Source organism: Choristoneura fumiferana, chromosome 14 (assembly GCF_025370935.1).
Source record: "Choristoneura fumiferana chromosome 14, NRCan_CFum_1, whole genome shotgun sequence".
Taxonomy (NCBI): Eukaryota; Metazoa; Arthropoda; class Insecta; order Lepidoptera; family Tortricidae; genus Choristoneura; species Choristoneura fumiferana.
This window is the reverse complement of record NC_133485.1, coordinates 14,252,957-14,276,875: the sequence shown is the minus strand read 5'-3', so window position 1 is coordinate 14,276,875 and position 23,919 is coordinate 14,252,957. Positions and strand designations below refer to the sequence as shown.

Genomic DNA, 23,919 nt, shown 5'->3' with positions numbered 1-23,919 from the left:
CGGACAGACAGACAGACAGACGGAAAGACATGGCGAAACTATAAGGGTCCTAGTTGACTATAGAACCCTAAAAACATTTTTTCATTTGTAATTTGTAGATTAGTTTTTACCAGACTGCCCAAAGGAGGGTTAATTTTTTTACTTCTAATTTCCGCGAGTCCCCACTACACTGAGGGCCTACTCCGAAAATCGAAGTTCGTATCGTACCGTCCCTCTTACTCTCGTATTAAATAGTATAAGTGTAAGAGGGACAGAACGATTTTCGAATTTCGGAGTAGCCCCGCTGGTCGGAGAGCGAGGCAGTTAATAACAACGAAACAGCTCCGTCGCTTGTGAATTATTTGTGCAGTTGTTATTGCGTCGGACTTGAGCTAATTGAGTACTCAGAGTGTGGTCCTGTGGAACAAGCGGTCTAAATAACAGTGAGATTTTTTTTCTCTTTTAACCCTGATAAAAACAAAAGAAGTATCTACAAAAATACATCTGCCAAATGAGGGCTATCGCGAATGAATTCGCCACTAGAGGCGCTAGTGTAGCGTGAGGTCTCCGAAATGTCAAATCTCACAGTTTTTGAATGAGCTACGCGGGTTTATTTTTAATTAGAATAATTTTGTGAATATTTTGTAATATCTGAAATTAATTATGGCAAATATGCGTTCCGGGGCAATGAATGTCTGTGTTTTGAGACAGTTTTGTCTTTCGGAAACCTTTGTCCTCCCTTTTTTCCGAACAAAACGGGGACTATGCAACACTGTGGCATGCTCGATATTTTTATGGTACGGTTTTAAGGTGTATTAAATATGATTTTAATCTAAACTTTGTTTTCGCGCCCGTAAATAACAGGCTTTGAAAGCCATACTTAAAAACCTCACGCAACAGTGCGCCATCTAGTGAGACAAAAAACGATAGCCCTCATTGTATAGCTGTCAGTAGAAAATTGTTTAAAATGTATTCGAATACTTTGAAATATAACAATAATTAACTAAAGCTAAATTGAGTTAAGTCTAGAAATTAGGTCTTTATCAGTTACCTTTGGTTCCACCGTTTCTAGCTTTTGACCACTTCCCAACTAAACACCTATTTAATGTTATTATACTGTAATCAAATCGATTTAAAAGCGTTTTGCAGCTAGTATTTTGGGGCCTGTAAAGTACAAAGAGTAATCAATCTTGAACTTACAGCTAAAAAAAAAGTTCGTTCATGAAACAGTTAAGAAATTATTATTTGGGGAAAATATTTCGGCGAAAAATTAGAGAAGCATTACTGACATGATTTATGAAATATATAAATCATAAAAATGTTACCTTGCCTAGAGTATGTGCCTACTCACAATAATGTTTACCCTATTATTAGTGTTGTGTTATTTTTTTATTAAACACACACAACGCACTCATCACGCCTGCGTTCCCAAATGGGTTAGGCAGAACACACGAAACGTTACCGCTTCGGAGCCACTTTTAGCAATTTTAGGTTTAAAATTAAAATACTATTTTTATCGCATCAATCAAGCCTGTTCTGAAAACGACACGCACGCTCGGCTGACTGCTCCATAAACTTCGCGTGCAAATTCACCCTGTAGAAAATAAGTTTTAAACCAAGCCACTTAAATATAGCTCTTATCTCTTCTAAAATAGGATTCAGTTGAAGTGTAAAACTGTTCACCGTACTCAGGGCTAATTATAAAATTAAAAAGTTTGCTGAGTGCGATGCATAATTAACGGGTTCCATTGTTATTTAGTACTGGAATAAAATACTGGCTGTTTTGTGTATGTATCGTGAAAATTAAGAAAAAAGTTTCTATTGTCTATTCCGTTGACCATAATAGAAACTTTTTTCTCACTGGCCATTTTTTTATCAAAATGGTCAGTGTTTAAACTCGACCAAAACCTATACTATCTTGCATTTAGTGCTGCGTGTTCTCGTTGCACTCTCGACATCTCTATCGCACAAGTTACAGACGATATAGGTAGTGCACCTCTTCCGCTCTTGCAATTATTTGGAACAAAAGCAAAACTTTAAGTTCATCAAACAAATGAACTGAAACTTTAAATAAACATTAGAAATATAAAGCAACTATTTTAGGGAAATCATCAAAGTTGTTTATTGTACATATTTTTTTTATAATAATGTCATTCATGAACTTATCGCGCTACCAAACCTAAAAATCATAAAATGTTTTAATATCCAACGACACGCGATTCATCGTGTTTTTTTTTAATACTTAGGTGTGACAACGGGCCGCATGTTTTTTCAGCTTTATTGCCTCGTTAATGTGATATTATGTTAAATATTGTTAGGGTTGGAAATTTGTAGATAAGAGTTAGGTTATAGTACATAAAGTATATTTAAGAAACAATAATAATAAATTAGAGATGTTTCAGCAACACATAAATATATCTACTAAAGCCAAACAGGATTGGATTTTATACTGTCTCAAAATTCTAAATAGTTACGTTTTTATAAATAACTGTCCAAATGCAGGACACAGGCTTCCTCTCAGAATGAAATGGGCCGTAGTTCCTACAACATGGGCCTAGTGCGGATTGGGAACTTCACACACACCATTGAATTTCTGCTCAGGTGTGTGCAGGTTTCCTCACGATGTTTTCCTTCACCGTAAAGGTCATGGTAAATTACAGATATAATTTCGCACATAAATTTCGAAAAAAATCAGAGGTGCGGATTCGAAACCACGACCCTCTGCTTGAGAGGCAATAGGTCAAACCACTAGGCCACCACGGCTCCTGATCTGGGCCTGTATGTTATCATCTACAAAGAAGCATTAACAGTTTGTCGCTGGGCCCCAAAATAATCCCCAAAACAATACCCTGAAAATGAGCTTTTAATCCCACCGGTGATGCTCATGGCAGCTAACGTATTAAAATCTTAAAATCGGGTACAAGAACCAAGTATGCCCGTGAGTGCACAGACGAGTTGAGTGCGTTGTCTGCACTTCTACGTAACTCAATTTAAACGTTATCAAGGGACTAAGTGAAGATGCTGTGTCGTTGGCTTTTCCTTTGAACTTGGCCGGACACTGCCACGTGTTATTCTTTTGTGTTTCAAATGGTTTGATTTGATTTTCTTATTTTCCTTCGAGTGGTCAATGAACTTTCCATGATGCGTTTATTCTTTAAACGTTGTTAAAATCTTCTGAATTGTACAGATAATAACTTCTCCTATTTTTTTTAATTCCCGTTGCTAAAAGAGCTTTGCAAGTTTAATCTGTGCACCTACTTATGCGTCTATCTGTGACACCGTAGTTTTTACATGGAAGAACCGAATGTGGTATTCTTTTTGTAAATGTAATAAATATTTTTTTTTCCTCTGTCTCTAGAATACCTTTATACGAGCAATTTGTATACTTGTATTTATTTAGGTATTACGGGGATCTCGGAAATGGTTTTAAAAATTTCAATGTTTTGCTATAAGTGGAGGATTTTTATGCAGTAATGCGCAAAAAGTCTACGTCTATTATCCAGCGTGTGCGGGGCAGTGGCAATAGGATCCTGCAGATGATTGCGGATAGGTTGGACTCCGCGGTCCTTGGACGCTTCATGGATCTCCATGTGAGGAGTGGGGATCGGTGAGGTGGTCAGGTACCTATTTGTTGTTCGACACTTTTTTATATTAATTTTTCTACTATAACTAAGAACTAACATAGTATTTAAGCTTTTCTTTTTGTCACTAACTAATAACTAACAACATATGGAACCCGTTTTCCGAATTAAATGATTTTTATTTTATTTTTTTGTTTTATAAGGGTTCTCGGGGGCGTGCAATCGATTTAGCTTGGTCTTATCTCTGGGAAAACGCGTGTTTTTGAGTTTTTGCTCGAGGCGCATTGGTATTTTTGTCTGCAACGTCCATTACTACTAGTATTAGTAATTTTGCTACTGTGTTTCTTACGGTGGGTGGGAGATCCGGAGGCCCAACTCCCCTCCTCCCTCCCCCCTTTAGCTCCCCTTTTTAGGCACCCGCAGTCCTAATAATGCTGTAGGTGTCTATGGGCGGCGGTGATCACTTACCATCAGGCGACCCGCATGCTCGTTAGCCAGCTATCTGACATAAAAAAATTAGAACATTATCAAAGGATTTGTACTTTATTTTTAGTTCATTGCGACCAACATGTGCAAAACGGAAGTGTCGCTAATTACCTACTTATATAGCTTCCAAGCACGCATGACAGTTGTCAAAGCTATCATAAAGGCCTCCGCTAACTCACGCGTGTACGGCTTGGCTTGGCCCGTCGTGCTTGACTCAGATCTCATAAAGCAGCGCTGCGTGAGGCAGGGCTCTGCTCTATTGGATGGAACCTATTGAAACAGCTCGCCAGGACGCCAAACCGTGCACCCGCGCGAGTCAGTAGTGGCCCTAAAGAGATTTTGTAACAAAGATAAAATAAAACCATTTGAATAATGTCGTTGAGCTTTATTATAACAACTTTACTTATATCAAAAATAAACAAACAGTAAAATAAAATAAATAACTAATAACAAGCAGCTTTAGTACTTAAGTTGTTATACATTCTAGTATAATAATTATAATTAACATGAAAGAAACATTACTTTATACGACGTTTTTTGTAATTTGTGTTTAGGGTAATAATACTTGCATGAAAAAAGAAAATTGCTACCAAACTATGTTATCGGTCTCAAAATCCAGGCCATCTAATATATCGTCTACAAAGAACTAATTTATCCCTCTTCTGAGGGACATATGCAATTTTCCGGGATAACAAGTAGCCTTGAGGTCCAGTCATCCACACACATAATCATTAAATCCGTCTAACCTTTAAAGATCAAAAGGGTACACACACACACACACACACACACACACACACACACACAAATTTTCTTCTTTAAAATATGAATAATTAAAGTACCTGGTTAGAGTTAGTGCTTATTAAGTACCACAATTACTGAAATGTAAATGATAGTGATGTTTTATAGAATAAAAACATTCTTGACATATTGCATTAATAATAATTAATTTAAATTACTGACAAAGCACTTTTTGTTTCATTAAGATTCTTTTGAAAATGAACACCTTAAAGCTTAATATTTTGCAAACGAATTACTTAATCTAAAAATGGTCTTAGCGGACATGATTTTTTTTTAAGACATCCAACCGTACCTTCGCTATTATATTGATGAAATACTAACTGACAGTGACGAGAAAAAAACATAACACTCTCTAAGCTAAGCCAAGAACAGACGGACGGACGTGTTGAAGTACGGAGCCCTAAAAAGAATATACAAAACGACCCACTTGGAGAACCTGTCATCAATTTTGGAGATTTTGTTAACAGTTATTTTATTTACTGGTTTTAGAATAGGACGGACCCATCTCTTGCCGAAGGTATCTTTAACTCTTTGACCGCCACGGTCGGTAAAACACGACAGCTGAAAAAAGTGCCATAGTGGCCATGTCGGCATTTCGTAGCGCTTATGGAACTACTTTCAGAATCCGTGGCGGTTAAAAGATTAAAGGTGATTAAAGGACCTATTGAGAGTGGGCAGCAGCGCTCTCTATGGCCATATGGCCAATGAGGGTTTATTTTATTTATTTATTCCTCTTAATGGCGGCCATAAGGCTTGGGCCAATGTCAGTTAAATTAAAGATAAATATATTCTTCTTATGCATGTTGTACGGTGATTGTAGTTTTTGCAACTTGATAGCAAAATTCCAGAAACCACGCGGAGACCACTTGCGCATTAAAAAATGTCGGACACGAGAGCAATATAGAATTTTGTGATCACTGTTCACTGTTAAGGTTAATCGCCGCATAAAACACTATCAAAATTATACTTCAACTAGCCAAAGAAGCAGAAATACCAAAATTAGATATCGTCTACATCCGCCATGTTCGAATGCTACAAATCGAATCCAATGAGGGTTTTCACAGAGGCGAAATAACACTAGATGGCGTTAGTATCGTGAGGTCCGTTTCACGTTTGCTCGTGATTGGTTAAATAACTAAATGAGCCAATCGCAAGCAAACGTCAAACATCAACCGGACCTCGCATACTCACGCCATCTAGCGATATTTCGCCTGTCGAAAAACTCTCATTACGAGCTCTGGACACCGCATTGCAGTGTGGAAGGTAAGGGGAACCACCACACTATTTTCCCAAAAAAAGTTGTCATGAAGGTTCACAACTGATCCTCAACCGGCGATCATGGCTCTGCCAAGAGTGTAGAGACCTAGAAGAAGAGATTAACTTTGTTCCTAGATTTTCTATTTTCATATAAATAACATAACCCAAGAATTACACGCTTACCATGTAAGCTTTATTCCTTCATGACAGAATTCAACTGCTGCTCATACTTCCGGGTGTATATCTTCTTAGGATCGTATTTGTCGACGAGCTGCCTCCATGAATCAGTTTCTTCGTGGATAAGATAATGGATTACCTTGCGCATACCTTCACGCTGGGCTGATGTACATTTCGCGCATCCATTCTGAAGCGCGTCGACGATATGAGCTGAAAGAAGCGAGAATTAAAACTGGATTGCTGAACGTTGAGTTACTCTACAATTAAACTCAACATCATCATCATCTTCTTCTTTAGGTGCCATCTCCTACCGGAGTTCTATCATGATCTTCGTCACAGCAGCTCAGAACAAAGATCTTGTGCTAAGGTTGAACAATGTCCGGAGATTTTTAAGCCACGAACTACGCCTTCTTCCGGCATCATCAACATGTCAGACGCAAAACATCCACTGTTGGACATAAGTAGGTCTCAACCATAGGCCGCTTGTTTAGACGTTTTTTGTTTTCACCGGACAACGGACAAGCAAGACAGCAAGTAGACGGCAGCTAATTAACAGAAAACGGGCGATACGTCCGGTAGCGTCTACATACACCAATACACTGGCATGCATGACCGTGACCATGATCCTTTCTTACGCCGGACCGGTGTCCGTCGCGCCGAGGGGAGGCGGCGATGCATCCGGCGAAATTAAGACGCCGGACAAGTGTCCAGTTCATGTACACGCATTCGTTGTAAGCCATACAACACCGCAAGTCCGGGAAAAACGGTTCGTTATCCGATGAAAACAATGGACATCTACAAGCGGCCTAGACTTCCAGTTGCGTTGGTGGACGTTTGAGAAGTTTCGAATCAAACACAGCCTAAACCGTCACATTTTGGGAATAGGCCTGTGCCCAGCATTGGGGCGTATCTATATAGGCTAGAGAAGATAAAATGACCTTACCCTTAAGCTCCCTGCCTTCAGGCGTGCACTTCCCCTTTTCGAGCACGCATTTGATGTACGCCGTGATCAGCCGCTTATTCCCGAGCATTTCGTCGATGTTCAAGTAGTCATACTTGTCCGTGTATTTCTCGTCCTGGGCCATCGCAATGGCGAAGAAAGTGACGGCTATAGCGACGAAAATGACCTTCATTCTAGAAATAAGCAGAATAAGGATGTGGAATTAGAAATTTGAAACTGTAGTAGAAGATGTAGATGTGATGGATGATAGACATTCACATTGATTTATTATTAAGAGTTGTTTTTCCAATATTCTTACGGGGTCGGAAATAATCGGAATGTAACGCTTGTAAAACTGCAAACTGCAGTGTCTTGAAATTTTTAATACAAAGGTGTAATTTTTTGAAATTCCCGTGGGATTTTAATAAGTTCTGGGAAAATTCATTAAACCTAATAGTTAGCGAGGAAAGCCGCGGGTAAAGGCTCGTTCTACATAATAGCTTCTTCTTACGTGAATTTGTTTGTTCATTCGTGTATCGGGGATAATTTCTCGAACTACTGATCCGATTCCAAAATTCTTTGACCAGTTTAAGGCTACAATTACTTTACTAACATAGGGAGGCATATTTTGACGACCGGATGGCCGAGTGGTTAGAGAACCTGACTACGACGCTTGAGGTCCCGGGTTTGATCCGCGGCGGGGGCAGATATTTGTTTGAATAATACGCATGTTTGTTCTCGGGTCTTGAATGTTTAATATGTTTTAAAGTATGAATTTATCTATTTAAGTATGTTTATCCGTTGCCTAGTATCCATAGTACAAGCTTTGCTTAGTTTGGGACTAGGTCAATTGGTATTTGTTTTTATTTATTATTATAGTCTAGGTTACCACGTGCTGCAGACGAAGTCGCGTGTAAAACTAGTTGAATGAAAGGCTATTTTGCCTTACAATAAGATCGCGTGCCTATCTGCAGAACCTTGGCCCAGTCGCAACTTTGCCCATTCTATCTTTGCCTATTCAATCAAGATGCGCTGATGATAACATTAATGATATTGATTCCAGCTAATCGGCCCATGACAGCCAAATGATGACTAAAATCTATCAGTATAAAAAACTTTTGCCCGATTGCCCGAATAAGGGTTATCGTTACGTTTCGGCTAATAACGCATATCATAAATTTACACAAAAAAAAGGTTTGCTAACAGTTACCAAAAAAAATTTGCTTGTAACTTGAGTGACTACAAAACTAAGGCCTACTTGTAGCTAAAAATTAGGTGATGTCTTACCAGTTTTGCAATACTTATTAGCATAATTTTGTTTCCTAAACAGTAAATTTTGGCTAAACGTCAAGAAGCCAAGCTAGTTCAGCATTTATCTTTGATTTATCAACTCATTTGATCAACAACCTATTCACTTGAGGATTAATTAATTCTAAAAATTCAGTTTTTCTTTAATTTAATGTATTAATTTATTCTGTTTCAGGTAAGTTTCCTGTCAAAATACGTAAAATAAGTAGAGAAGGTAAGCACAAAATGGTTTTTCAAAGTCTAATTGACCGCTCCTGTTTTCAATTAAACAAAACGAGACGATCACTCGAGTCCGTTATGTTATTATTATCAAATAAAAAAAATTAAAAACCCAACTACTTTAAATAATCTCTTAACAAAAACTAAAAAGAAAGGAACAAGTCTAGTAGTCTAGAACTTTGTTAAGTAACTTAACAACAGTCAAGTTCAACAGTCTGAATCCATTCAAAATTCTCAGTAAAGGGTCCTGACTGCTGAACATTAGGTAACTGAACAGCTAGAGTACCTAGTACTCACATTGATCAAAATTGTGGAATTTCAATTCTACTATTGCAGGGTTTCTCAAACTTATGGCTCCACGTACCCCTGTTAAAGTTTCTAGACGACAGCGAACCCCCCCCAAAAGAAAGTAATAAAACTGGCTGTTGGAGAAACTAAGTTTTTTTTTATTTCAATCATCATGATAATAATATAATGTATATTATTTAATTCAATAAAAGGTAACAAATATAGGTAAGAATCGTCTTGCCAACAAAAATACAAATTGAAACAAACAACAACAAATAAGTAACAAATTTGGAGTTGAAATAAAAAATACAAAAAGACTCCAAAAACCAATCTTAATCATCTTGCCAGTCTTGCAGCCACCATCACGTAAACCTTGTCGCGAACCCCCTACCGTCGAATAGCGAACCCCTAGGTTGGTTAACAATCTAGTGACTCGTATTAAAATCCGTAAATATTAAGACTCACTTAAATTCCAGAGGTAAATCACCAGCTAGATCAGTAACTATGTCTCTGCACCAGAAGACAAATGAAAACTGTGATCGTCATAGAATTTCGTTGCGTTTTATAACAATAGGACATCCTAACAGATCACCTCAATCAGCCAGTTACTGGAATAATCTAACAGTACCGTTTAAATTTTCCATTTCTTTGTTTTTATTCAAGGCTCGTTATCACGAAAACCTTGGCAATTATGCACTGTATTTACATAAGATTAATGTATTTAACAAGGGAAAATTTTGTTTTTAATGGAAAAAAATTATGTTCTGGCCACAAATTGGACTCCAGCATTAAAATTGCAAACTGGTACAGATTTTTGTATGAATTGTTAGGATTATTACCAGTAAGTAGTGTTTAAGTTTGCAGCTTCAGACCTGTGTGTATAGTTTTCGCTACTTTTCTAACTACTAGAGCCAGAGTCTAGAATTTTTCCATGTCTTCGTTTCAAAGTGGCTCTATCTTCGTAACTATTTTAATTATTAGAGACTTCAAATTTAGTTGTAGATAATAAAATATTATTATTATTTTTCGTGACTCTTACGGGATAACAAGAATTGTCACCTTTACGCTCCCATTATGAAAGGCTTTCGGTTGTCCTTTTTCGACGTAACGTCAGTATTGCAGAGACTACGACTTTTATACGCTTAACTTTCGGCGCAATAATAACATAACATATCATTAGTCTACGGTATCTATCATAAACTTGGTCCACATGGGGCCTACCTCTAGTCTAGTCCCTTTCTATTCCCTAAGGCGCCAAGTTTGCTTAGCTTTGTTTCCATAGTAAAATAGTTTTTAGTTACGAAGTTAGAGCCCAAGGCAACAGTTGAAGAGGTCTGACTTCAAAACTAGTAGAGGTAAATTAAGTAAAATTGGACTCTTCCTTGTTGCTTTATCCTAATTGTTTATTGTATGTCATTGCACTAATATCTGCTACAGTGGAGCGTGCAAAAATATCCGACTCGTTCTAGAAATACAGTATAATGTGTCAGATATTTATGCACGATTTGTTGAGTCAGATGTTGTTGCTGGTGACTGTACTTAAACTGTACTGACTTATATGTATGTAACTGTACTTATATGTGTGTAAACTCTTTATTGTACACAAGAAAATAAACAAAATTCAATTGACAATCTTTGAGATACATGAACAAAGGTGGACTTATCCCGTTAAGGGATCTCTACCAATGATTTGGGATTTGAATGGATAAGAGGGGCAATCAGTTAGGGACCGACAAATAGTAAGTTTAAGTCAGACAATTCACTGCACTTAGCAGGTTTTTGTCTTTACATTTACACTTTGATTGCAAAAAAATATTTTGATTCATCATTATCATCATCATCATCATCTCAGCCTATATACGTTCCACGGCAGGGCACTGGCTTCCATTCGGATTGGGAGTATCTGGACCGTATTATGCTTTAAACAAAGCAGAAATTGAGGGAAATATTTTATCTTTCGAGTCTCTTATAACATTACGTACAACATATCTCCTTTTCAATTTTATTATAGCTTTATTACTATGCAATGAAAGCCAGACTACTGTGGTTTGCCGATCGATACTCCATTACAATAAGGTATCGTGACCCGTCGAAAGGTCGTTGGTAATAGTCGCTAATAGGCTCAAAGGCAAAATAATGCTCAGAAATCGCATGATGGGCTACGAGAAGCAAGGTCAACTTGGTTTGTTACAAAAGCCAATTTCTAAGTAAGAAATGATGATAGTTTTGAACATGAAACTACCGCTCCGAAGACAAAGGGCTACGGATTAGCCCGAAACATGTCGGGCTAAACTCGATTTAAGACGTGAGTTATCCGGGTCAATATATTTAAATGATGATAGATTAGATATTGTCCTAAATCTCGAACTCTCTCACTGCTATCCATAGGTACGATTAAGTATTATAAATGTGAAAGTGCGTGTGTTTTTATGTTTGTCCTTCCTTCACGCCACAACGGAGCAACGGATCGACGTGATTTTTGGCATAGAGATAGTTTATGGGCCAGAGAGTGACATAGGCTTCTTTTTATCCCGAAAAAGCACAGTTCCCGAGGGGCCAGCGCGCGATAACCGAATTCCACACGGACGAAGCCGCGGGTACTTGTACTATTATTTATTCTGTGCCGCGGGCAAAAGCTAGTAGGTACTTAATAATTAATTATTAAATCGTAAGCCTAGTGGTTTTACCTATGGCACGACCATCACTATATATACTACACTACGCACATACACACACACACGCACGCACGCACGCACGCACGCACGCACGCACAAAAACAGGGAACAAACGGGTCACTGGGACACTGGTGTCTATTGCTATTGCAAGGTTTTTATCCATAAACAGGCAAAGAAAATATCGCACCTTTTTGTCACACATTTTCCTTACGGTCCGGCCTCGCCTTCACCTGACGAGCGGCACGAAAATTGGTTTCTCTATTCGTTGCGTGGCCAACAGAATCACCGCGCAGTGATTTACTGGCAGCGTACGCAATGAATATAGGAAACACTCGTCGCACCGCTACTCATGCGTACTCCCTAGTTCCACACAAAAGTTACAAATTCAAAGTTCGAATGTCGACCCTCTCACACTCCTGTTAAATACTTTTAGCGTAAACGAGACGGCGCGATACGAAACGATACGATAAGTTTGAATATCTAATTTCAGAGTATAAGGCTCAGGGAAGAAATGTATAGGGCCTCCATCCGAACATGTGTTCTCCTTTGCATGTAAATCGCTGCGTAAACAGGGTGTCTGAAAGAGCTTGGGATACTATATCCGAGGGTCTTGTCGAATATACAAACGCATTAGGACAAAATGGAATACTAGAGAACCGATCGGTTAAGTAATCTGGGGATTGCATCTAGGTACTGACGTGCCAAAGAAAACTTTCCAAAATTGCAAATATTATTTCGAAACTGCTCACAATTTTGTATGGGGACGGAAACTTTCCGTTTTTTAAATTTAAATTTCCTGTATATCTTGTGAAAATTTCCAGAAATTTCCGAGAACTTTTCCAATTTTTTGGACATTGGGGCTGTTTTACCATCCATTGATTATGTATTTATGTATAGTTTTTCTTAATTTCCTTTTAGTTGGCGAATAAAATATATTTCAAATAAAACTAAAAAAAACACAATTTTAGTTAAAATAATCAAATCAAATATGTCCTTTCGCGCACACGTCTTACAGTCTTTCTCTCCGACACATGAGTGTCGAATGACACTCATTCACTTCGACACGCATGCGGTGGTGATATCTTACCATCAGGAGACCCACTTGCTCCATTGCCGTCCAGTCGAATAAAAATAAAAATAAAAATAAAAATTCACTCCATCTCCCTCATTCGATCATCACATTCAATCAGTCATTCAGTATACCACTCATGCCTACATGTATGTATGTATGTAAACTCTTTATTGTACAAAAGAAAAGAAACGAAACACAATTGACAAACCAATTAATTTCATTTTCCGGATAAATAGTGTTGCCATCTCCATCTATTCGAACAAAACAAACAGAGATGGTATTACATTTATTCTTGAAATGAATTTAATCAATGGGTTGGTGAAACAGGGGTAAACATCGCAAAAGGATCGTATATCCAATTTTTTACCTTCGAAAGATTTGAGTTGTGCTTTACAGAACTCGAAAAAATGCAAAATTTTGTTTTTTTTTGTATTCTCAGTATAAGTTCTTAACTATGCGTTATAAAAAAAAACCATACGTAATTAAACCTACTAAAATTTATTGTTGATTTGATTTTAATTTTAGATTCAAATTATCTCCGTAGGTAGAATAAATACTTATATACCGAGATACAGCTGTCAAAAACTTGTATTTTGTCCAAAAAAGTGAATTTTTAGTTTTAGTTAATTATCGACCCCGATACGGGGAACATAATTTGTATAAAAAATATTTTATACTACAAAAATTCCGCTTTACATTGTTGGTTAAAGTGAAGTTCCCAGGAAGTTTTATGCAAGTGGCTGTAAAGAAGTTTTTAAAAGCAGCCTTATATATAAAGGACGGAGTTTGTTCCAGATCTAGTAAGAACGTTCTAGACTGTCTGATAAAACAATTCTAATTAATTTCTGTAGCTCCGTTGACTAGTTTTTCTTATTGTTAGGGCATAGAACGTTTGTTTAGTGATCTAGGTTCCGTACGAAAAATCTAATTTGTTTATGTTGTTTTAGATGCAAATATTCTGTATTAGTGTTTGCCCGCGACTTCGTCTGCATAGATTTTTATATTTACACAATACTCCATAGGCCCTACTTTCCAACCATTAGGTACAACAATGTACTATCCTTTTGTACGGCGCGTTCAAAATTTTATTCAGCATTAAAACCTCAGACTTGCGAATCATAATATTATTGCAGACGAAATTGTAATTTACATAATCAGTACGAGGGAAGCGATATAACGGTATCGTCATTATTTAAGACTTTAAAATTATATTCGACGGTGTGCTTATTACGTTTACTTTTAACTAGCTGTTGCCCGCGACTCCGTTTGCGAAGAATTCGTCTTTCAGTATCCTCCCGGAAACCATACAATTTTCGGGGGTAACCGCCGAGATGCTGAGATTAGGTGATATTTATTTGGTATAGTTTACGTACATACAGAATTTCGCATTTATTATATCAGTATAAGTACCTGGACGACCAAGCTTTGATCGGGCTAAAACTCAATAATAAGCGTTCTTCCAGAGCTAATGCCAATCTAGATCGATTTGTCATTCCCGACAACACCTACATACCAAATTTCAACGAAATCGTTGGAGCCGTTTCCGAGATCCCTGAAATATATATATATAATATATAATATATATATGGGTAAGGCCGCGAATTTTGACCATTTGGACGTTTCAAATTTGGAACGCTGATAAAAAAAAACTGATAACACCTAGAGGTTTAATTTTTTTTATTATATGACACGATATAAACTCTCAAGGTCGCAAATGAGATAATTGATTTAAACCCTTTTAAAAAAATAATAAAAATATTATTACCGTCCAAAACGTAACGAAAATTGACTTTTTTTTGACCACGAGTACTTAATACCTTATTATTTTCATGCTATTTAACTTCTCATGATCATGATTTTGTTTAAACAAATTTTATGATATAACGATAGTCCTACCGATTGCGGAATCATGATAATCAAATAATTTTCATGTTTTATATTTATTTCTTTTCACGTGCCAAAAAACCACGTTTTCGTTACGAATACTTAGGTGACGCTTAATTAAGCTACCTTTAACGCCAATTTCGGTAGAAATTTGTTTTTGTACTCTAATAGGGCAACATCGATGAGATAAATAAATCTCATCAGTTTGTTGACAAACAGCCATCAAAAGTGACGCGGAGGTTTTTTTCGAAAAAACGTCGAAAGTGCTTGTTCGATTTTAAGGGTAAGTAGTGATTATTTTTAACTGGTTGTTTTTTCATACGATAGGGTAATATTTTCCATGTAAGTGGCATGTGTTATTATGTTCAAAATGTCGTTATTCACCATGATAAACGATTTTTTGTATAAAATACGTTACACTTTCGTTACGATTACGTTACATTTTTACAAAATGCTACGTATTTTGTACATAACGTAACGAAAAAATGTGGTAAAGGAAAGTTCACACAGAAAAATTCTAACTTACACCAGTTTATTATTAGGTTTCCAATGACTGCACGCACAGTAAGTTAGTTAGATGGATATTTTGAAGTTAAATAAATTTTAATCTGTAGGTGCAGGGATCGGCACAAGAGAATTGTGGCGAGTTCTGTGTTCACGTCCTGCTATAGTGCATAGCGTATTTAAAGTGAGAGACAAACGGAGAGATTCACTTACCTACTTAGTTCATTTGTTACCTAAACTTAATAATCATAATAATTTATTTCCAAAAACATCTTTTTACATTGTCCACTTAACTAAGATACTACTTCCTAAATTGGTAAAACCTGTGATTTAGGGTTTTGGCCATTTCTTTGAGGTATTTAATAGCTTGTAAAGTCACAAGCATGCCACAACTAGGTGGTAGGACCTTGTGCAAGGTCCGCCCGGATTGCTACCACCATCTTCCTCGCTGATCCTGCCGTGAAGCAGCAGTGCTTGCACTGTTGTGTTTCGGCGTGGTGAGTAAGACAGCCGGTGAAATTACTGGCACGTGAGGTATCCCATCATAGGCCTCTAGGTTGGCAACGCGTCTGCAATACCCCTGGCGTTGCAGATTTTTATGGGCGGTGGTGATCTCTTACTCATTTGATCGTTTGCCATCCAGTCGAATAAAAAAAACCACATCCAAATTCGTTATGCTTATAAATGTGCACCTTATTGTCAGTGTTAGAGAGGCATGTAAAGATACACTTTTGGAAAGATGTTCGTCAACTAGAGGGTACTTCTACTTCCACATTCTCATGTTTAGCTCTATAGATCTCATATAGGACAGATTTAAGATCAGTATCGTCAGAAAGTTCTAGTAAAAATAAAAACTTCACTTTATTATATGACATGTATTTTTTTTTCATACATACGTTATCTAATGGGAATTTTTACCAGTTTGATCTAGGCTTTATAAAAATTGCGTTACGTTTTATGGTAACGTCACGTATTTTTTTTTATGTTATTTCTATGTCACATTGGTTAAAATTCGCGGCCTTACCCATATTTATATATATATATAATATATATATATATATATATAGCCGTATATATATATGCTCCTATATATATTATAATATATATATATATATATATATGGAGCCGTATATATATATATATATATATATATATATATATATATATATAATATATATATATATATATATATACGGCTCCAACGAATTGCTCGTTTAAAGGTATAAGATAGAAGATAGATAGATATGAATATTGTAAATATTTATATGAGTGATTACCTGGAATAATCAAACCTATTATTATTTAGGTACATGAGGTACCTATAAATTCAAAAGCTCGAAAGTGTGTTTGTATGAGATATTTTGTATGTTTGTTAGGTAAGTATATCTTAACTTTAAGATCATTTATTTATTTATTTACATCGATGACAAAGCTTAGAGTTTAGTGATTCAGGACCTACTTAAAAAAACCTCCTTAGTTTTCGTCGGTTTTAAAACAGAATCTTATTTACCTTTGTAGCCTACTAAAAGCTTTTACAGTGAATTATGAATTTTAAAAGCATCACGGTAGATTGTTTAGTATTCAGAAAAGAATAACAGAGCGTTTTAGGACTCAAAAAATCTGTCTGGAGAAAAACATAGAAGCTGGCATGAAATTTAATATAATCAAGTGTCAAAGTATTTTTGTGTGTGTTACTTGCAGCCCTGCTTATATGTGAGCAAGGTCTTCTCTTCTCTTAAAGTCATCTCTATTGTCTCTATTATCATAATAGATCTCTCTAATGAGGCGTCCCCTACGCTAAAAAGAAGGGAAGTGAAGAAGTGGAGAAAAGGGGTGGGCCGGATCGAATTTCTTGGTTGTATGTACGCGCCGAGTATGCTACTACCTGCACCTGTAAAATATGGGTTCAAATCTCAATCTAAGCACCTAAAAACTTTTTGTTTTTAAAATAAACAAGTATCTTTTAAATTTCTTCGAATAAGAATAAGAATGGTTCATTGGCTGATAAAAATAGACACACATACAGAAACACTGAAATATACACATCCATGCCTATTTCTATCATCCTATTCATGTCTTGAATAAACATTTTGATAAAAAAAAATAATTACGTTCGTAGGTAACAAAAATTCCACCCATCAATTCGTGCATGTTACGATAAGGGCGGTTACAGACTAGCGTTTTATTTGCGTACAACCTCCTTATGATTGGTTATTTGGAGTCTTTTTGTATTTTTTATTTCAACTCCAAATTTGTTACTTTTACGGGTATCCCGTGAAACCATATCGAAAATACAAACTGAGACATGGATGCACAGAAAAACCAGAAAAGAGACCAGCGCTGGGATCGAACCCAGGCAGTGCTGCTGCATAAGTAGCGTAGTAGAATAAGCAACCTGAGATATGTATGCATAGGAAAAATTCGTGTCTAAATTCTGTCCAGCGGTGGTGTAGGGGTTATAGCACGCAGCACGGATTGCTGAGGACCTGGGTTCGATTCCCAGCGCTGGTCTCTTTTTCTGGTTTTTCTGTGCATCCATGTCTCAGTTTGTATTTTCGATACAACCTCCTTTTTGGAAGCGCGTGTATGCATACCTACGGGCCGCGGTTTTTTTTTCTTTGAGCGTTGAACACGCAGAAATGAGCGCGTATACGTTCGATCTAAGCGTATGTCAAAAACAACCGTATCTCTCTCTCTCTCTTCAAGTGCCTCTCCAACTAGTGAAGATTGGCAGTCAGCTCCGCATATCTAATTCGGTCTTTTGCCAGTCTAAAAAGCTCCGCGGCGCTCTTAACTCCCGTCCATTCCCGGATATTGCGTAGCCACGATTTCTTCCTACGACCCACTGCTCTTTTGCCTGCCACTTTGCCCATCATTATGAGTTGCAAGAGTTCGTATCTGTCATGTCTTAATACGTGACCCAGATAGGCAACTTTTCTTTTCAACACCGTATACGCGCAGAAATACGTCTGTAACCGTCCTAATGTGATTCAGATTCTATCTCTGTTTGGAACAAGAGGAGCTTTTTTCACGTGTCTTGGAAAACAAAAAAAACGAATATGTTTATTTACGTCTTATGATAAATATGGGAGTGAGTGAAACTACGAGCCTATTCGCACTGACGTTTATTAACGAACATTGACAGTGGTGGGCGCAGCCACACACACATATGTACCATCTTGCATGACATTAATTACATTTGTAGCTGATAAGGTAAGAGCCTGTCAAAAAGTTGTCAAGGTAAAAATCCCCCGTCTAGCCGATTCCGGCCACGGCGACTGCTTCACCTCCGTTCGTGCGCCCTCATGTGGCTCACGCAGCCAATCTTCCTCAGGAAGGTACGCGCACACAGAGGGCACGTGAGGATACCATTTTCATAATTATATGCTATTGGGAGGGTGCGAAGTACTAGGTGGGGGTGATGAAATCTATCGCAGCGCTCATGGTGGCCAAAAGTAGAAATAGTTCTGGCGATGTCATCTGTCATACTCATATGAATCTGTCATTAACAAAGCAATTTGTATAGACTTTAACTACCCAATTTTAGTAATAGATGTTTGTGTTATGATGCGAGCTTGAATTATTGAACACTGTCCCTGATTTGTTCTTAATTCCTCTACCTACATCTCGGACATGTCCAGCAACAATTTTCCTTATGAAACGGCCTGTGGTTGAAATTTTATATTGAGTGATAATCACAAAACCGGTCTTCAAAATGATACTTAATCATTTTGATCTGAAAACGATATTTTATTTATTACTAGCGATATAAGAAAAAATATATAATTTTATTCAAAGAAACCAATAAGATAGCTTTATCTTTTCGTTTTACAATAAAAGTACAACTAAACATGAAGTAAACAAACCCTGACATAACGAAAATAAAAACACTTTTTGAATAAATTTTACTTACCTCATTTAATTTTAATGACCAAAAATGAATTCACAACCTTTTATCCATCCAAATCACGGTATCACAGTAATTTTGTATTATAAATTAATACGTTATAGGTTTGATTTTTGTCACAATGTCGCGATGAAATTTCAAAACGTCAGCGCATCAGAGCCATAAAAGTTGCGGACGTTAGGTGGCGCTGATGTGGTGCACAGAGCCAATGAGGGCTATCGTTTTTTGTCTCACTAGATGGCGCACTGTTGCGTAAGGTTTTTAAGTATGGCTTTCAAAGTCTGTTATTACGGGCGTGAAACAAAGTTTAGATTAAAATCATATTGAAAACACCTTAAAACCGTACCATAAAAATATCGAGCATGACACAGTGTTGCATAGTTCCCGTTGTGTTCGGAAAAAGGGAGGACAAAGGTTTCCGAAAGACAAAACTGTCTCAAAACACAGACATTAATTGCCCCGGAACGCATATTTGCCATAATTAATTTCAGGTATTTTTTATCCTAAAACTTACACACACACACACACACACACACACACACACGCACACGCACGCGCACGCACGCACGCACGCACGCACGCACACAGATTTATACCGCAGATGTGTTCGAATTGCAATACGAATATTTAATAAGCCATGGAATATTTAAATTTAGATTTAGCAAAATTTAAACTATTTCATTTAAATTTTTAGACACGTTGTGAAGGAATAAGACATGTCAATCTGACACCATGTTAACGTTGAGCAGAGATATGTATCTAGTTATATTTCATCAGATTATGAAATACTAAATCAAGAGTAGCTTGCTTAATTACTCAGACCTCACCATGTATTTCTGGAGATACCCTATATCTGCGTCAAAAATACTCAGTCGCCTTACATTGCTGGGTTTTTTTATATTGCTAAGATAGTAATCCTCATGAAACACACAATGAATAACATGTGTAGAATAAATATAGATATGTATGATGTATTCTGGTAAAGGCATTCGGTTTAAGCCTGTTGTTTCTCATTAAAATATTATAAGGGGAGAGTTCTGGTCACATTTAAGATAAAATATGTTACAGTTGTGGTTTTCCTGTCGTCCCTCAGGAAAATTATTCAACACATGAACATAGTTTTTAAACCCGGGTACTTACAATCCATCCATATACTTTTAATATTATAAATGCGAAAGTGTGTGTGTTTGTATCTTTCACGTCGAAACGGAGCGACGGCTCTACGTGATTATTGGCGTAGAAATAGTTTATGGGCCAGAGAGTGACATCTACAGGCTACTTTTTATCCCGGAAAAATGCACAGTTCCCGAGGGAACAGCGCGCGATAACCGAATTCAACGCGGGCGAAGCCGCGGGCAAAAGCTAGCGATAAATGAAACGTGGAGGTATTTTACGTGATATTTTTTTTACAGTAGAATTGACATAAAATCATATAATTATCAAACCTGCTTACAAATTTTCACGAGAGTCGGTTGAGAAATAAGACGTGTAGATGAACCAGCGCGACATCGATCAAGCATTTCCACAAGCTGAGATTTTTAGAAAAAACAGTGTTCATGCAAATGTAGTTTCTAGAAACCTTAATAACCTTTTACTACGCTTCTCCGCTACCAAATTTCATTATATGACAATAAGCAGTTCATTGATACAAAGTAACCCCTGAATCAATCGATTAATAGTATTTAATGGCTATGATGTAGACTTAACCAGATTCGAACAGGCATAATCTAATGTAGTTTCCAATTAGACTAGACACACACACACACAAAGATCACGCCTGTATTCCCAAATAGGGTAGGCAGAGCACACGAAACGTTACCGCTTCGGAGCCACTTTTAGCAATTTTAGGTTTTAAGTTTGACAAAAACGGTACGATAGTGACAGGTTGCTAGCCTGTCGCCTACGGTATACCTAAACCTATATCCTCAGTCGCCTCTTACGACATCCACGGACTAAATTATACATTACGGTATTTGACTATTTTGTATATGTTTTATAAATTAAAACTACACAATGCCTGTTATCGAATAGAAAAACAATTTTTAAGCTACCTTTACAAATAACAAAGTTATGAGGGTTTGAAATTCAAGATTACACAGAGAAAGACATACTGGCATGTGACGTCACACGCCAGTACCGCCATACTTGCTGCATAGAGAAAAAGCGTTTGAGAAAGAGACAGGTATATAGATTTTTCAAAAAATCACTATAAATCCAATTTTCAACCGATTTAAATTTTCTCTTCGCTAAACACTATCTGTTTATCTATATTTTCATAATAATATTAAGATATGGCAAAATCAGGAGTTGTAGAATACCGTATTGCTTACGCTTCCAAACTTGACAAATATTTCACCCGTAACATGCTTACTAAACCGCGACTACACGTAACTGGCAACACGGCGAGCAATATCACAGTACATTGCGTGCCATGTTAACTAACAAATGTACGATACGCCTGTAGATCGAACAATGAATAGAGAATCGAAGAATATAGTCGTGGCCGAGCTATTACCATAGTAAAATAGGAGAAGTAAGTTCACTACAAACAAAAGTACATCGCGCGGCTTAAGAGTCCCCGTACGCTCGCGTCCCCATACAAATGTAGTTTCGTTCGAATTTACAAGCAGCACTACAGATCAAAACGAAACTTTGCAACTATAATGGAAGTACGGTGCTTATAATTAGGTTTGGTTAAAATAAAATGTAGCTGAAAAAAACAATAACGAATTTCCATTTCTCATACAAAACTTAAAAATAATGTGATTTTATTTTGTTACATTGAATATGAACGAAAACTAATTATAAGAATAAAAAAAGCTGCTCCCATTATAGTCGCAAAGTTTTATTTTGTTTCAGTGTGTAATTTGTAAATTAGAACGAAACTACTTTTGTATGAAAATGCGATCAGCAGCGAGCGTACTGGCGACTTAAAGGTGATAATTGATAAATTAAAAAAATAACACACACTGATAATTTAAGGAGGATTAAGTTTACTGTAGTCAAGGCTGCGCTGCCGTCGGTGCCTTACGTTTTGGTTTTAGCTTGCTCGTCTTGCTGATGATCACCTTTTTCGTTCGCGTACTCGTAACTTACGTATTTTTTTTACGTATTAGGTATAGTTGACAATTAGTAGTAAGTATATGAGTGTACTATAATAGTTACGTAAGAACACATGAAAAAATAATACATACCTACCTGCAAACCTATAAACAATATAGTTATTGTATTATATGTAGGTAAACAAGAGTAGTATGTACACAGTCGCCATCGCCACTCCGGCGAATTTACAAATAATATTTTTAAATTTAGTAATAATAATATAGCGGCATAGAATCTTGTTTTGTCTAAATACAGAGAAAAGACAATTTTAAGTTAACTTTGGTACTAAAATTAACTGCCGGTAGGTAATTAATCTAAAATAGACATCGACAACCCTAAGCGTCCGCGCCGGAGTAGGCAGTCAAGTCTCCTAAAGGGTCGGAGTTTACATACTTCCATTTTACTATGCTATTACCGGCGCTTTCCCGGGTCTCAGTTAATCTTATTATTGTGGAGTAACTTCCAACTATGTTCATTAATTTATGGGCGAGATAACGCAGGGCATGTGGGGGCACCTTTACAAAACTACACGTGTGCCAGAAATGGCAGATCATGGTATGCGAAAGGGCTACAGATAAGCTATGCTATGCTAGATATGTTTCGAAGTTTGTTGTTGCAGGGTTTGAGTTACCTTTATTTAAAGTTATGTTTCATATTCCGCGGACTGTGGAAAATAGTTTTTTGGTGGTAATGGCAACCTTTTTTATACTTAAGACACTTTATTTCCCAGTTTTTCCCAAATTTGGGATTGTGGTACCACATGATCATACAGGATTTTAGAGTGCTGAAAACAAATTTTTGATGGGATTTAATTAAGGAGATAGTCCCGAATATGTACAAAAAAGGCGGCAAATATTGAATATTATTTTGATCTCGTTTTGATCAACTATTACTCGTTAACTTGTAAAGCCCTCTAAGCTGTGATAGTTTTACTTTTAAATTCAATATCTACTATAGTCATGATTTTTTTTTCAGATTTTTAAGCCAGTAGTTTAGCTTGGATGGGGAGGGGGGCGGCAAACTAGCAAACTTCTCGTGACTGCAAACTTTAAGCGTAGGGGAGGTTCAGATTTTATTCATGTTTTAATTAAGATATATATTATTATATATTATTGTGTCAATGCAAAATTACAGCTTTTTAGCATTAACAGTCTCTAACGCAAGAATGAAGGGAAGGAAGGCGAAACTGTAAGGGTTTCTTACTACTTCCCTGTAGGACTACGGAACCTTAAAAATCTAGATGCATCCCGTTATTTGCTATCCAATGTGACCCGTGAAACATTTAAAGCCCGTATTTTACCTGATTTTTTTGTGAATTCTCGCTGCTTTCTAAACGTGACCTTCAGAGGCGTCTTTACCTATAGTGCAAGATGTGCGTTGCACACGGGCGCAGCGGTGTTAGGGGCGCCGGCCGCGGCACTTTGTGCCTATTCCATTTTGACCGCGCGCTTCGTCATGGCGCCAAAGTAATAATTGCACACGGGCGCTACATGGGCTAAAGACGCCGCTGGTGACCTTTCCTCCACTATCAACACATGTTGCAAGCCATTGAAACGCAAAAACTTCGCGGCATTCGCGGCAATTTTGCCCAGAGTTCTTGTAGCCGAAGTAATAACGTTACTGAGATGTTAGAGAAAAACAAACAAGCGAACAGCTATTCTTTCTTTGGAAAGAGTAATCCTGAAATAATTGTGATCCCAGCCGTTGTAACATCTGGTGGATCACTTCTAGTGAATTAGGTT

At 37.1% G+C, this 23,919-nt stretch overlaps 2 protein-coding genes across 26 annotated transcripts in view; one reads left to right on the top strand and one right to left on the bottom strand.

The window, feature by feature from the left end:
- Window positions 1-23,919, top strand: part of Trpm (transient receptor potential cation channel, subfamily M) — a 343,650-nt gene that overhangs the window by 164,055 nt on the left and 155,676 nt on the right. The gene's annotated exons all lie outside the window — the stretch shown is intronic.
- LOC141435261 (ejaculatory bulb-specific protein 3-like) lies at window positions 4,569-9,593 on the bottom strand. 2 transcript variants are annotated; one of them, XM_074097944.1, is made up of 4 exons: window positions 9,499-9,593; window positions 7,222-7,412; window positions 6,285-6,488; window positions 4,569-6,207 (listed from the first exon to the last, which is right to left on the bottom strand). In XM_074097944.1, the coding sequence occupies exons 2-3, from the start codon at window positions 7,409-7,411 to the stop codon at window positions 6,295-6,297; spliced, it is 384 nt and encodes a 127-aa protein (XP_073954045.1). In that variant the 5' UTR covers window position 7,412; window positions 9,499-9,593; the 3' UTR covers window positions 4,569-6,207; window positions 6,285-6,294. The 2 variants fall into 2 exon arrangements, with proteins under 2 accessions (XP_073954045.1, XP_073954044.1); XM_074097943.1 differs by having other exon boundaries at window positions 4,569-6,488.